Source organism: Thamnophis elegans, chromosome 5, assembly GCF_009769535.1.
Source record: "Thamnophis elegans isolate rThaEle1 chromosome 5, rThaEle1.pri, whole genome shotgun sequence".
Classification (NCBI taxonomy): Eukaryota; Metazoa; Chordata; class Lepidosauria; order Squamata; family Colubridae; genus Thamnophis; species Thamnophis elegans.
The window spans coordinates 56,641,761-56,657,724 of record NC_045545.1 but is presented as its reverse complement, the minus strand read 5'-3'; the positions used below and the strand labels follow the sequence as shown (position 1 = coordinate 56,657,724).

General features: G+C 38.7%; 1 protein-coding gene across 2 annotated transcripts in view; it reads left to right on the top strand.

Annotated features, from left to right (window-relative positions):
• Positions 1 to 15,964, top strand: part of PLXNA2 (plexin A2) — a 443,424-nt gene that overhangs the window by 397,801 nt on the left and 29,659 nt on the right. For both annotated transcript variants that reach the window (XM_032217579.1, XM_032217580.1), the window contains 4 exons: positions 8,273 to 8,339; positions 8,873 to 9,019; positions 9,717 to 9,876; positions 10,857 to 10,960. In XM_032217579.1, the coding sequence (XP_032073470.1) occupies positions 8,273 to 8,339; positions 8,873 to 9,019; positions 9,717 to 9,876; positions 10,857 to 10,960 (478 nt within the window). The remainder of the gene's footprint in view (positions 1 to 8,272; positions 8,340 to 8,872; positions 9,020 to 9,716; positions 9,877 to 10,856; positions 10,961 to 15,964) is intronic.

Here is a 15,964-nt window from a genome sequence, read left to right as displayed (position 1 = left end):
ACCTCGGAGCCTTCAGGGGCCTTCAGGAGGGTTCTATGAAGGCTTTTGTGCTTCTGTGACCAGTGGGAGATTGTTTCCCAACTGCCCAAATTTGAGTAACTAGTTGGTGATAGCCTAGACCCGGGATGGCGAACCTATGGCACGTGTGCCACAGGTGGCACAAGGAGCCATTTGTTAGGGCACGTGAGGCATTGCCCTGTCAGCTGAGTTCACCCTTCATTTTCAGCCATTTTTTCCCCTCTGGAGGCTTCCCTGAAGCCTCCAGAGGTGGGAAAATGGACCTACAGGCAACCTGAAAGTCTGTTCCTGAACTTCCGGTTTGTGTGTTGGGCTGTTTTTCACCCTCTGGAGGCACCTAGAAAGCCTCTGGAGCCTGGGGAGGGCGAAAAATGAGTCCATCATGCACCAAAAGCAGGGGAGGGTTGGGGTCATGCACACATATGCAGGGGGTCACATGCATAGAATTATGGGTGTGGGCATACCCACGCACGACCCCCTGCTATCCCCCTGCTTTTGGCACATGATGGCAAAAAGGTTAGCCATCACTGGCCTAGACAGAGAAACTTTAATTCTTTGTTGCCATCCAATAGTTGATATATTGACTAAGCCCTGGGTCAATAAATATTTCAGAAAAATTATGTGGATTAACCAGAAAGCATCCAATGGCTGAACAGTTCTCATATGTATCTCCAGTTGTAAGAATGGTTATACAGCAACATGCTGTATAAATCCAGGTGATTCCTGCATTGCTCTTAAGAGAGAGAATTTTTTTCCTGTCTTCTAGTGGTTATTAGGTTAATTTAAAAAAACAGAACAAGATTTAACAGCAGAACAAGAGCTGAGGTGGTGCAGTGATTAGAATGCTGTACTGCAGGCTACTTCTGCTGACTGCTAGCTGTCAGCAGAAGCTCAAGGTTGTCACCAGCTCAAGGTTGATTCAGCCTTCCATCCTTCTGAAATGAGTAAAATGAGGACCCAAATTGTTGGGGGGAATATACTGACTCTGTAAAACACTTAGATAGGACTGTAAAAGCACTATGAAGCAGTATATAAGTCTAAATGCTATTGGTATTGCTATTGGGATAGTGCAACAAAACCTTAGAACTACAACTATGGCACTATTGTGTATGGAGATTGACAGCAGCTTTTCTCATAATTGGTGACATTCACATTTCAACCCAAGGAAACCACCCCTACATTCCTGTGCAGAAAAGCCATGTAGCCAGCAGCGCACCATGTCCCTATTCTGGATATGTGCTTAGGAACAGAGCAATTTATGTTGATATATTTCCTAATTTCAAGACAGAAAGAAAGCATGGCAATATGGCTGGGTACTTGAGCTCTAAGATTAGCAACCTTTTCTATCTTACTAAAAAGTACTTTACCTGAAAAGCTTCACCTGACCAAAGCCACAAAGGGCAGTGGGAGGCCATTTCTATGAACTCATTTACTGCAAAGAAAAGTGAAGATTGTAACAGATCTGAATGAAACTTGTCTAGCCTTGTGGCATAGTCTTAGATAAATACTGTATGTGATGTGAAGAATGAATGAACGAATTAAAAGGTATGTTAGAAAGTATAAATTAGTGTCTTGTAGATTGTAGGTACATATAAAAGTAGAAATCTACAGCTGATTATAATCATATATTAGAATTCAATGAATGATGATAATGGAAGAATTAGGAATATAATAATTTAAGAAAAACCATGTCTGATGGTAGAATGGTACATTCAAGATTCGATTTTCAAAATGAGTGAAAATGGTCCTTTTAACATTAAAAAAAACCCAGTACTTAAATTTGCTTTGACACACAAGGCCTATTGTCTGAGACAATGGTGGGTTCTGGACCCTGTCACAACCAATACACTGTGCACGGAGCCGGGTGTCCTAGTCAGGAACGCCACCACCCTGCAACACCCAGCTACTCGGCAGAGGTCATGCAGGTGCCGCACCCTATGCACGTGTCAGCAAATGGCCAGTTGCGTTATACAGCTATGAAACGTGGGTGGGCAGGTGGCCAAATGAGCCACCATGCCGGTATGGTGGTGGCTCCTCCCGGCTACTACTGGTATGGCTATACCGTGCCGTACCACCTGGAAGCCACCACTGGTCTGGTATGAGAATCCCATGATTAGAATGGAAAACTTTGATGCCAGACACTTTGAAACATATATGAGATAAGAATAAGGCCTTTACAGTGAACTGTGCACTTAACTATTTGCTGTGGTTGTTTCCATTAATTGGGAAAGGCAGAAATGATGCTGATGTAAAGAATTCATGCATCAAAGATTATAAAGAAGCTTTGTCAATTTTTAATTGAAGAGAAATGTGCTAAGTTCTTATTGGATAAGACAAAACTCAGAAAAATCAAAATGATGCATAGATATGATTATGCCAGCAAAAACCATGGAGGTATAGATTTAATCTATCCAATATTTGACAATCCTGCAGAGTCATTCTCAAAGAACTGTATCGATACAATAATGAGAAAAATATATTCTCCCTGCATTAGACACTTCCCTAGAACGATGAAATAATATTTTTCCTTCAATGCTGTCACTGAAGGAGCTAAGGCTACTCATTTTCCAATAGAATTCTGTGATTCAATTGTTCTCCCTGGATTGCACTGCGTAAACTAAAATTAAAGATAGGATCTCCCACCCTTTTAATTAGAACTTAGATGTTTCATGCCTTTGCAGTTCAACTCCAATGATCATGAAAGAACTCTACAAGAATATCACTGTAGCAAAGGTGCATTCAAATGAATTGTCATGATTCCAAGAATTATGCTCACTTATCAGAAAGTGAAGACACCCCTCTTCAGCAGGCACAGTTTCCAATATAGTCATGCTTTGCTCTTACTATACACAAGGTGCAAGGGTACAAACCATGGTTAATGTGCTGATTTATCTGGAAAAATCTCTATTCCAGCATGGTCAACTGTATGTATGTATGTATGTATGTATGTATGTATGTATGTATGTATGTATGTATGTATGTATGTATTTATTTATTTATTTATTTATTTATTTATTTGTTTATTTATTTATTTATTTATTTATTTATTATAAAATTTATATTGCTGCCTATTTACACATGGCGACTCAAGGCAGCTTACAAGGGTATAAAAAGATCATATATAAAAAAGTAAAACTAATAAAAGAAACCAATAAAATAATGAAATAATATAATAGCCCTCCCACTCCTCAACCCGGCAACAACACATCACACCAGCTATTTAATGGGCTCCATCACACTCTGGGTTCCCCAGGCCCACTGGCAGAATCAGGTCTTCAGTATGTTCCTTTAAACAAAGGAAAAAGAAATGAAAATGTTAGAATATTTGTAAAGAAGAGCATATTCTTTACTGACAACAAATGTCATCAAAAATGTCCTATATTAAACATAAAGTATGTTTATTTTTCTTGTTATACATCATTATTCTTTAATAACATGATATATACTTCTTTAATTCTAAAACCAAAATGATATCAATTCACTCATGACCAGAGGTGGTTTGCTCTCATTTCAGCCAAACTGGTATTGGAATTCAAGCCTGGGCCGCAGAACCAGCAGTGACCCAGGCCTGCCACGCCCCTGAACTGGTTCCCTGGCCGCTGCTGGGCCTCCACTATTTTGGTTTTTAGTGACTGTGCATGCACAGTTCACTGTAAATTGTTCTGCATATGCGCAAACAACAATTCACATTGAACAGTGCACGTGGGGGTTGCACATGGATTGCAAACCAGTAGTAAAACTGGCAGCAACCCACCCCTGCCCATGACCATTCTATTTCTCTGTTTAGGTAAAGAAATATCTCTGAAGGGATGACCCATGATCCCAGGTTGTTCTAATGGAATTTAAAACTAAAATGGACTGATTCAGTATGAAAATTAAATGAGAGATTGCTGCAAAAACTATTTTTGAAATTTCTAGTGAGATGAAAGTGATTGTCAAAGAGCAGAAATGAAACAGATGCTGTTTATGTTAGTAATGGTTATAACTCATCTGTATGGAATGATCAATGTTTAACAGTAAATCTAGTTACAGTAAATCTATATTATTTACTGTTATTTCATGACAATGTGTTAATGTTTCACTTATTGGATGGTTTTCCTCAACATGGCAATCCTACAGCTAGCACCAGAATTCCCAGCCAGGTGACCAAAACTGAGTGAGAATTGTAAGATAATAGATGGCTTAGTCCAAGTGTTAGTTTTTCTGGTTCTGACTTGGATGACAAACAAATCAGCTACTACATTTTAAAAATTAGATATTTATTTAATATATTTCTGCTTCGGAGGACACTAAAATGTTATTTGCATGTATCTATTTTTGATGTAAAAGATCAAAATGACAAAAATAGCTCACATTGCAATAGTTTTAGCATTTGTTTTGTGGCTATAATTTGCTGGTAATATGAGTAATGCTGTCTGCATACATGATATTCCTGCATTACTGGACAATCATGAAAAATAAGAAACTGTCCTATAATCTTACAGTGTTACAATAATAAAATAACTAAAATTAACTCAGTAAAAATATTCTGATACATAGTGATGTTCTTTAGTTCAGTTACTTTAAATTGACCCTTTCTCCTATTACAGTTCCTCCTTTTTTCTATACAAAATGTATACCAAACTAGAACTAGATAACTACTCATCAAGTAACAAAAATTTACATGGAACTACCTGGCTGATTGGTGTAAATGGCTGCATACACATAGAGGTAGAATGATTTTCTGAAGGACTGATGAACATTTAATCTGCTAAAAAGGGTTCTGACTGAATCACATTATGGCTTATTATAATTCCAAATCCTATATCCTCATGTATTATCCATTCAAAATAAGGGATAAATGTTACAGGGCAATCCAGTTACATGGTGATGGCTGAAGACATTTGGATACGATTAGGGACAAATATATAACAGAACAAAATCTATGAATGTACCAATGAAGAAGACATAGTGACTATTATGAATTAATCTGAAGCAAGCTTTTGATTGGTAGAGGTATTTTTATCTAATTTACACAGCTGCCCATTCATCAAAAGTCAATCTGAGTAGCATACAACAAACTGAAACAATAAAAACGTAAAATCATTTGTCAGTTCATTATAAAACATTTAAGAATTGCAAAAACAAAAACAAAAACCAAACAAAAAATAATAGAGGGTGCTAATAAAAAAGAGAGAGAGGCACTTCACAAGTTCATCCATCTCCTGCCAGGTTTGCTGGCATCCTAACTTATTCTGTACTTGAGCTCTACTTTTTTTTCTCTGATATCTCATTTAAAATCTTCCTCTTTGTAAAAGAAAGCTGTGATAGCTTTTAGAGAAGAATCTGACATCCTGCAAAGCTACCATTAAGAATCAACATTAAGGTCCTTTACATTTAAATTAGAGATAATATTGGATGCAGCATGGGAAACTAGTCCTGGGTGTGGCTCTTGAAAAAAGCTGCAATTTCCCCAGCTATTGTCACTCTGTTGTCCCTGATTGTTACCAGCTCAAATTCCAGTGATTTACTGAGACACAGGGTATAATTTCCATCAAGTGTGAGGAGTTATAGCTCCACCAAACATCCCCTTAGAGGGGCTGCTGATTGGCTGTCAGCTGGGCATTGTTACATTCAGTTGTGAGCAATCTGCATTGATTTTTTTCCTGCAAATGTGAGATGGGTGAGGAAGCATAAAGGACAAACACGTTGAAATTATCTTTACTACCCCATTGATAAAGAAAATCAAAGAGGAGACCCTCCAAGCACTTTAAACTATGCAATTACCTTCCTTTTTATAGTTTTTCTCTCCTTTTTTTCTTTCTTCTATAGATCACATGGCAATCACATTTTCTGAAATACCTGAAAGCAGGAAAGAGACATGGGCTAATAATTACCATTATATATTTTCTCATGCTTACTTTAAGGAATTCACAAAGGCATTTTAACATTAAAGCAATGTGAGGTGTCAAGACTATAACCTTTGCTAAAACCATTCTGTAAGAGAATTTGACAGCTGACTCAGATTAGAATTCAGGACTAGTACCTGGAATAGGTACTTGACTGATAAACAAACATATACTAGATGCATCTTATTTGGGAAAAACTGGGAGTTCTTTCTTAACACAAATCAGACTGACACATCATGAGCAATATATTGCTGCTAAGTAATTTATTATTGTATTTGTTAATGTTTTACAGCATTTGTTTTAATTTTGTATAGTACCTTGAATCACATATAAAAGGCAATATAGTGATATAAGAGGTTCCAAGGCCAAATAATACTTGTCATGAATTTTTTCTATTTCTAAATTTTGGCATGAGAATGTGAAACATGCCATGTTGTTGCCATAACAGACATCACAGAATCCATTGTCTCGTGTCAGCTAAAAGTAGTTGTAATTAAATCTGCAGTGCTTCCTCAGTTACTGAAACATGGAATGGAGCAAACAAATTGTTCCACTGAAAGTGCACATGCACAAGATTGTTACCACTAACTTGCCCCACTGGCTTCCGTAGAAATTGTAGAGCAATTTTATTAGTGTTTGTACAAATCTTGTCTGTGGCATGAACAAAGGACTTCAAATTTTTAATGCAGACGGGCTATTTTCCAGGTTTATACTGCTGTTTTGGAAGCTACTCTCAGCTGTCTGTAAGCATACACATATTTTCCAGACAGCTGCACAAGAAAGGAAGGAGATGCATCTGCTTCTACAATTCACAGAGTTGCTTCATTTCTGCACTCATGATTTGTAAAGCACATATTTTCAAAGGATTTGCATGAGCACAATTCTACACATTTTACTTCAAGGAAATCCCACTTCGTTTAATAACATCATGGGCTAATAACCTTACACCTGACTTATTCTTAGCCATTCTTAATTCTCAATAAGTTCACTTCTGTACATTCACTTAATAGACACTTTTCAGATGTTATATAAAAGTTGCATTATACATAAGCTCCCCATGAAAGAGCAGCCAGAGGTTTATAGGCATTATGACATACATTTATTGACTCACTTACTCGGACAGGATTTCTGATCATAACATTGATTGGCTGCTTTAAAATAGTATCACAAATTAGACTATTCAGGTGTGCCGGAGCGTACAAGCATCATTTATATATTGGCTTCCTTATCTGTTTCAATAGAAATCCATATGAATTTTCAAGTTTGGATTTGGTGTCTGGATATTAAAACTATTCTTAACCTGGAATTCTTCTGAATCATCATCACCCAAGGGATCTCATAACGGAAATGAAAATATTCAGTAGTAAAATGGAACATGTTTAAATATTCTAACACTGTTGTGTGTAGCTTGATGCATATGTGTCCGTAAAATATTTTTTATGATAGCTCATTTATTTTTGCTGTCATATTAGAGTGTGTGGAGTATATTTATCCTTATATGAACACTTTGTGTCTGAGCTGGGGAAGCACCAGAGGCTTTATCTTAGTTAACCTTTGGCTGTTTCCTTTCTTGTTTGTTTCATTAAAAAGTTTTATTAAAAGGAGTAATTCTGAAACTGAAAAGAAGATGCATTCTCATTTGAAATCTTATTTTATATTATATTAGTCTCTAGTGACCAATTGTAGATGTATATATTAGAAGGAAGGATACTTGGCAGTCAAATATTACTAGTCAAAGTACAGGTAACTCTTTGACTTACAATAATGCATTTAGTGATTGTTCAAAAAAATAGAATCTGTCCTAACTGTCACTGAAAAAAAAAATCTGCAACAGCAGTGACTTATGATAGTTTTTCACACTTACAACCATTACAGCATGGTCACATGACTAAAATTCAGATGCTTGGCATCTGACTCATATTTATCACAGTTGCAGTGTCTTGGGGTCATGCGATCACTTTTTTCCAATCTACCAGCAAGTAAAGTCAATGGAGAACCCAGATTCACTTAATAACTATGTTATTAATTTAACTGCAGTGATTCACTTAACAACTGTGGCAAGAAAAGTCATAAAATGGGGCAAAATTCATTTAAATGTCTTGTTTAACAACAGAAATGTTGGACTCAACTGTGATTGTAAGTCAAGGACTGCATTTATTATAAGCTTTCAAAAGTAAAAAGAACAATTCTGAGAGCGCAAAAATGGCAGGAAGAAGTTACGCTAATTCTATCAGAACCCATAACATTCATCTTTTCATAGCCCTCTCCCAAAATGAGCAGTGAACAGGTTACTGAGCATAGAATAACTACATGTCATTTCAGTTATAGATATTGTATATACAAAACAATTTCTAATTTCTTCTCAGGACAGAGTCTGTAGCTGAGAAGATGCTGACTAACTGGTTTGCTTTCTTACTCCACAAATTCCTAAAGGTAAGGAACTTTACCCTTGATTCCATTTTCTTTTTTCCATATTTTTTGTGTTTTGTTGATCATATTTAATATTTAAAGGGGATGATACAAATCTAATCCAGAGGCTGGAAATAATATGTAAAAAAAAATACATAGTTCATTTCTAAAGCTGCCTTTTAGTTGGCTTACAATTAATACTAATTAATACATTGTTATACTACTAACAGTGTATTGACTTGCTGTTCCTCAAGCGCTTGCTCACAGAACTGAACAATAAGATAGGCTTAGTTACATAAGACTACTTAAATAAATGAGTAGTAGAATAAATGATAAGATTTTTAAAAAATCCATCCTTCCTTTCTCTTCCCTCTTTTTTTGCTAAATGCTACCAAAATTAGCATATTATTTTTAAACCATATTGTATTTGGACCAAAAAAAAAGCAAATTGTGGCTTGATAAATAAACTAAAGTATAACAATGTTGACATTTAGCTTTTCTTGAACAAATTATTTCTTTATTGATGTGTAAATTATCTTTTCTTCCTTACCAACCAGGAATGTGCTGGAGAACCACTCTTCATGTTGTACTGTGCCATCAAGCAACAGATGGAGAAAGGCCCAATTGATGCTATTACAGGGGAAGCACGTTATTCCCTCAGTGAGGACAAGCTGATCAGGCAGCAGATCGAGTACAAAACACTAGTGAGTGGGTGTCTTCTCTAAACAGCTTATGATAGCATCACCTGTTGATCATCATGTGAAATATAGCAAGGGTTGATTTCCTGATATGTATTAAGCCAAAAATCTACATGATGCCTCCAATATTCTCTGATAGTGGAGCTTTCTCATGAGGAAATATACATGGCAATTTAAAACATCAAAACAGAGAGACTTCCTTAGAACAAGTGAGAAGGAATGTTTTACTGAGGATATCCATAAATAAAACCAAGCCTTTACACTATAAGGCCGCTTAATTTCAATAGTGAAACCCAACATTCCTAATTGTCAAGGCATTTTCATAATTCTATTTGCTGTTTCTATGTATAACTGAAAAGATGAAATTAACTTCCCAAAGTATTATGTATTACACTTCATATAATTTTATTCTTATTTGGGAAAATACACAGGCAACCCAATGGCAGTCTATTTCTATGCATATATTTTGCAAATCCAATGAAGTTTATTCATTCTATTTCCACATCATCTTTTTTAATGTGATATAAGCAATTATTTTCCCAATTTAAGTAACACTAATGTAACACTCTAGATTTTCTTGTTGGAGCTATGTACAGTAAAATATTTCCAGCTTATTTCTAATCATTACTATGATTAAATGGTGATGGTTTCTCCCTAACTTTTCCAAGTTTAGTTTCCCATTCTAATTATTTTGCTTTTATAGATCTTGAACTGTGTGAATCCTGATAATGAAAATAGTCCCGAGATTCCCGTGAAGGTGCTTAACTGTGATACTATCACACAAGTCAAGGAGAAAATTCTTGATGCAGTATATAAAAATGTTCCATATTCCCAAAGGCCTCGAGCTGTTGACATGGACTTGGGTAGGAATCTCTTTGTTTTGTGATAGCAGAGAGAAATATATGAGTTTGTGTTCTGTCTGTGAAGGGGTCATAATATTTAAGGAACTCAGAAAATCATAAGAAATCGCCTGCATATAGAACTATGAATTTGGTTACAGTATTATTGTATTTATTTATATTTTATATATAGGAAAAGTAGTCTATATATGACAAGAAGTGTAGCTGACCTTATTGGGTTAAGATTGCTGGTCCAATGTAGATATACATCCTGTTTACTGTGAAGATGGTCTTTGTTTTTTCTTCCTTCACTATTCACAAAATATATCAATTTTGGACTGATTCAGATTTAAGCTACATAAGAGGATAATTGCATAGGGTACAGCCAATCCTCATATTATTCTAAATTAAACATATAAGGTCTTAGTGTGGATTGGAAGCAATTGGAAAGGGCTAATCCCCAGCTTTGTCATCTGATCCATCTCATTTTATATATATATATACAAAAATAAGCCTAGATAAAGAAGGATTTTTACTTGGGGAAAAAAGAATAAATTGTAAAGTTTATTTATTTTGTATTTGAAAAGTTCAGAGGTTCCCTCTCATGCCCATAATACATGATTTTGATTGTGTGTTTAATGTACAGTATACGTAACAAGAGTAGAGTTAGCTGTAAGGAATGTAATTAATGTATATACATTTGACTACTCTGATGCTGCCTAATTCTCTAAGATCTGTCAGAAGGTTTTTAGTATAGATGGGAGAATACAACAGATTGTCTGCAATGCACTCTGAAATATTGGGGTCAGTCTCCTCAATCCCATCTGTTGAAACCAGCAAACATCAACTGAATTTGTGAAGGAGTTAACAGCTGTTGAATGTCATTCCTTATTTATTTTATTTTATTTCTTTATGAAAGATAAGCATTTTGAGATTCCCATTCCCACAATAAGATTTCTAGGCATCTGATTTGATTTGCGAGTCTGTTGTTACTCTTTCTATAGAATGGCGCCAAGGCCGAATAGCACGTGTGGTACTTCAGGATGAAGACATCACAACCAAGATTGAGGGTGACTGGAAGCGGTTAAACACATTGATTCATTATCAGGTAGGCAGATAAAACCTAGCATGCAGACCACGGAAATCAGTTGAGTGGACCAAGGGGGAGGGGGAATACCTGAAACCTAATTTCTCAGCATCTTTTCTAATAAGACAGCCAGTGAGAGGCATATTTAGATGATAAATCTGAATGGTTCAGCATGTTCACATATTAAAAGGGAAACTGTACTGATGCACATCTCACTGAAACAAGCAGACCTGTAAATTGAGTAAATTAAAAATGCCAGCTGTGTTCCTAAGACAGACAGTATGTGCAGATGAGCTAAAAAGGCAATGAGCGTGTAACACAATACTGATGTTTTATACCATATTTGTAGTCCATTTCTCTGATTTCAATAGCAGTATCCTGTCAGTGGGCCTTCAGAGACCCTGGCTTTCAGCTCAGAGAACTTCTTGCATGGGCATGTGGAAGAATTTGTTCTGTACATATTGTACACAGTTGTTCAGATTTTTTTTCCTCAGAACTGGACACCAGCCTAGTTGCAGATATGATAGAGAGGCCTGGAAGGAATCTTGCCCATTAATGTAGGACTGGATTGAGCTTGCTGGCCTAAGGAAGTGGCTAAAGTCCTTAGGATGTGATATCAGCCACCTGCTGAGGGTTCAGTACTCTTCTATTCAGCATCTATATGAGTCCATTATTGCAATGGCCTGATCAGTATATTTATCAGGTCACCAGTATGCCTTTTAAAAAAATATTTCCATGTCCATGGCAAAATTAAGCAATACTGTTGTACCCAGTCCCTGGAAGCTATGAGGTTCTAGATGGGAAATCTCAGGTTTTAGCAGAACCCTGGCAAGACTGAGTGGCTTTGAGTTTGGAGGTATTAATTGTAGGACTATGGTATCTTTGGTACTGGGGAGAGCTACACTGCCCCAAATGGACTCCATGTGCAATCTGGGAGTCCTCCTATATTCACAACCCATCATGGCTGCTGCAGTAATGTCTATAAGGGCCCTTGAACAGCTTTGGGTAGTGTACCAGTTGGGCTTGTGGCTAAATCAGGGGCTCTCATGGCATGGGGTTGGATTATCTGAGGAACCTTTCCTTAATTAGATCTGCCTGTTCTATCATATCTGGCAGAGAAGTTATAATGCAGGTCTCATTTGCTAGGAAACTACTCTGACAAGTCTTCCTTGCCATAGTGACAGTATTATGGACTATTCTTTTCCCTGAGGTGGGTAGTTCCATAAGAAAAAGCAACAGTCAAAATAAACATCTCAGGCTATCAAGCATGTGCATGTGCAAATGATTTTCTACAAAGCCACCTAGAAAGCTGCTTTTAGGAAGGGGTGCTAGTTTTATATGACACTATCTCCATATTGTGAAAATTTGTGACTTTCACCTTTCATTTTGGATGTAGTCCCATATGCAATATAGTGTACACATTTTTACTTTCTGATTAAACAAGCAATAACTATGGCCTCCAAAGGTATTAGTGATGATATGTTGCCAATTCTCAATATCAATATCAGCCAGTCCTATCTGTTTGCTGAGGTCTGGAGTACTTCTGTAGTCAACATGATGGACAATATTCCAAAGAGTAGATATGCCCCCCCTACAAATCCTAATTATGTTGTTTTTATGAGTAAACCTTTTATTCATATTCATTTAGTCTCCTATTTATTAACTCTTTTAAGGATAAAAATGAGTGGGAGATTGATTGTTGCTCAACCACATTAAGAACTCAGTATAAGGAGGATATGTGATTTTTGTCAAGTCTGGTTGTATATGAGATCATACCCAGAAAACTATTAGTTCTGCTTGAATCTAAATACTATGCATCTGTTGATTCTTCTGGACATTTTACAGTGTCCTCAAAGTGGAACAATTTACTTACAATTCGGTCCTTAATGAAATATTAGTTAATCTCATAACTATGCATAGGCCCTAGGTCAAGTTATGTATGTTTTCAATTTAGCTCTTATTCAACAAAGATATCCATCTGCTATAAGAAAAAACACTCACATGAATGAAAGAAAATACATCTCAATTGCCAGATAAATTAATTGAATTTGAACATCTGAAATGTTATTTGGCCACTTTTAACCTACAGCACAACCCCTCTTGACCTTTACATGATCCAACATTAAAGAATCCTAATAAACTTATCAAAGAATAAAATTGTCTTCTTGACCCTCCTTCTGAAATTGTTTGCTTTTGATTCCAAACACAATGATTGTAGGTACAGAGTAAGAAAGATGACCTTGATACAGGTACACTGGATCTGTTGACTGGACAAAAGGGGTCTAAACATTATTTTTAAGCCCCTAGCATATGTATATAGTTTGGAAATACTGTATCTCAAGCAGATGCTTCCCTGATTCTCTCATCATAAGATGGCAAAATCAGGTTTTCAAGGTTCTGAAATATATTTTGTTGGTATAGCCAGTCTTATTAAAGTAGTTTCAGCCTCCCTCTGGTGTTGATATCCTAGTCTAGTCTACTTAATGGGCCTGGAAGTTAAGCATGAATACATTTTTTAGAAACTGAGATAGAGACTTCTATATGTAGACTTCCTCTGATTTGGACCCTTGCACAGATTCTGAATATAGTCTTTCTTTCTGTTGACATCTATGCTCAATACATGGACATGGGGAAAGAAGGCACAATTCTCTTCTATAAAGAACCTTGTCTGCATCTACGTAGGACAAAAGTATAATTTTAGAAAAATCTAAAGCCATTGTGAAATTAAATTTGTCCCAATTACAATATTCCTATTCATTCCCCAAACTATTTTATTCTACTTGTCCTAGTGCTCTGGACTTCTAAAATCCCTATTCATCTCTTGCCATTCACCTACGTACTATGTGGCATAAAAGTTGCATTTTCAAGGTCAGCAAGTAAGTTGTCAACCCTCTTTAAATAGAAAAACATATTATCCATGTCTACACAGAAGTTAAGTAATTAGTTTAGTTTAGTTTCCTTTATTTGTATGCCGCCCTTTTCCCTGGGGGGACTCAGGGCGGCTCACAATTCAAAAAGGGGGGGGGGAGACAAACAGTAGACAATACAACATGTTAAAAAAGAGCACAACAGTCACACAGTTCGGGTGGGGCTACAATCTTAACCCCAGGCCAGCCGGGACAGCCAGATCTTTAAAGCGGCGCGGAAGGACTGGAGGGTGGTGAGGGTCCGAATCTCCATGGGGAGTTCGTTCCAAAGGGTCGGAGCAGCCACCGAGAAGGCTCTCCTCCGGGTAGTTGCCAGTCTGCACTGGCTGGAAGATGGAATTCGGAGGAGGCCTAATCGATGCGATCGTATCGGTCTAGTGGAGGTAATTGGCAGTAGGCGGTCTCTCAAGTACCCAGGCCCACTACCATGAAGGGCTTTATAGGTGATAAGTAGCACCTTGAAGCGCACCCGGAGATCAACAGGTAGCCAGTGCAGCTCGCGGAGGATAGGTGTTACGTGGGTGAAGCGAGGTGCACCCACAATCGCTCGCGCGGCCGCATTCTGGACTAGCTGAAGTCGCCGAATGCTCTTCAAGGGCAGCCCCATGTAGAGCACATTGCAGTATTCCAGCCTAGAGGTCACAAGGGCACGAGTGACTGTTGTGAGGGCCTCCCGGTTCAGGTAGGGACGCAACTGGTGTACCAGGCGAACCTGGGCAAATGCCCCCCTGGTCACAGCTGACAAATGATGTTTGAAGGTCAGCTGTGGGTCCAGGAGGACTCCCAAGTTGCGAACCCTGTCTGAAGGGGGTATAATTTGACCCCCCAGCCTGAGAGATGGAACACTTGGCCAATTCGCGGGAGGGAAACACAGCAGCCACTCGGTCTTTTCTGGATTGAGCACAAGCTTGTTGACCCCCATCCAGTCTTTAACAGCCTCCAGACCCTGGCTCATCACATCCATCGCTTCGTTGAGTTGGCACGGGGTGGACAGATACAACTGAGTATCGTCCGCATATTGATGGTATTTTATCCTGTGCCGTCGAATGATCTCACCCAGCAGTTTCATGTAGATGTTGAAAAGAAGGGGGGACAGGACCGAACCCTGCGGCACCCCATACGTTAGGGGCCTAGGGTTCGATCTCTGCTCCCCAACTAACACCGACTGCGACCTGTCCGAGAGGTAAGAGGAGAACCACTGTAAAACAGCGCCTCCCACCCCCACCTCCTGCAGTTGTCGCAGAAGGATACCATGGTCGATGGTATCGAAAGCCGCCGAGAGGTCAAGGAGCACCAGGATGGAGGCGTGGCCTCCATCCCTGGCTCTCCAAAGATCATCGGTCAACGCGACCAAAGCGGTTTCTGTGCTGCAGCCATGTCTGAAGCCAGACTGGAATGGATCGAGATAACTGGCTTCCTCCAAGGACCGCTGGAGCTGAAAGGCCACCACCTTCTCAACAACCTTCCCCACAAAGGGGAGGTTGGAGACTGGACGATAGTTATTTAAAACAGCTGGATCCAAGGATGGTTTCTTCAGGAGGGGTCTCACCACCGCCGCCTTTAAAGCGGGGGGAAAGACCCCCTCCCGTAGAGAGGCAGTAACAACCGCCTGGATCCAGCCTCGTGTCACCTCACTGCTGTTTACAACCAGCCAGGAGGGGCACGGGTCCAGCACACATGTGGAGGCACCTACAGCTCTCATCGCCTTGTCCACATCCTCAGGGGTAACAGCTTGAAACTCAATCCAGCGATGGCTTACCAGATCATCCCTTAGTGCCTCGGCTGGTTCTGCAGGATTGGAGTCCAGGTCCGCCCGGAACCGAGCAACCTTGTCTGCGAGGAATTGGACGTAGTCCTCAGCCCTGCCCTGCAGCGGATCGCCCGTATCCCTCCTATTTAGGAGGGAACGGGTTATCCTAAACAGGGCGGCTGGGCGCGACTCCTCAGACGCAACCAGAGAGGCAATATGTGTTCTCTTAGCCGTCCTAATTGCCCGAACGTAATCTCTGGTGTAGGTTGTCAAAAATGCTCGGTTCGATTTGGATTTACTGGACCTCCATAAGTGCTCTAGGCGTCTCCTTTGGCGCTTCATCTCCCG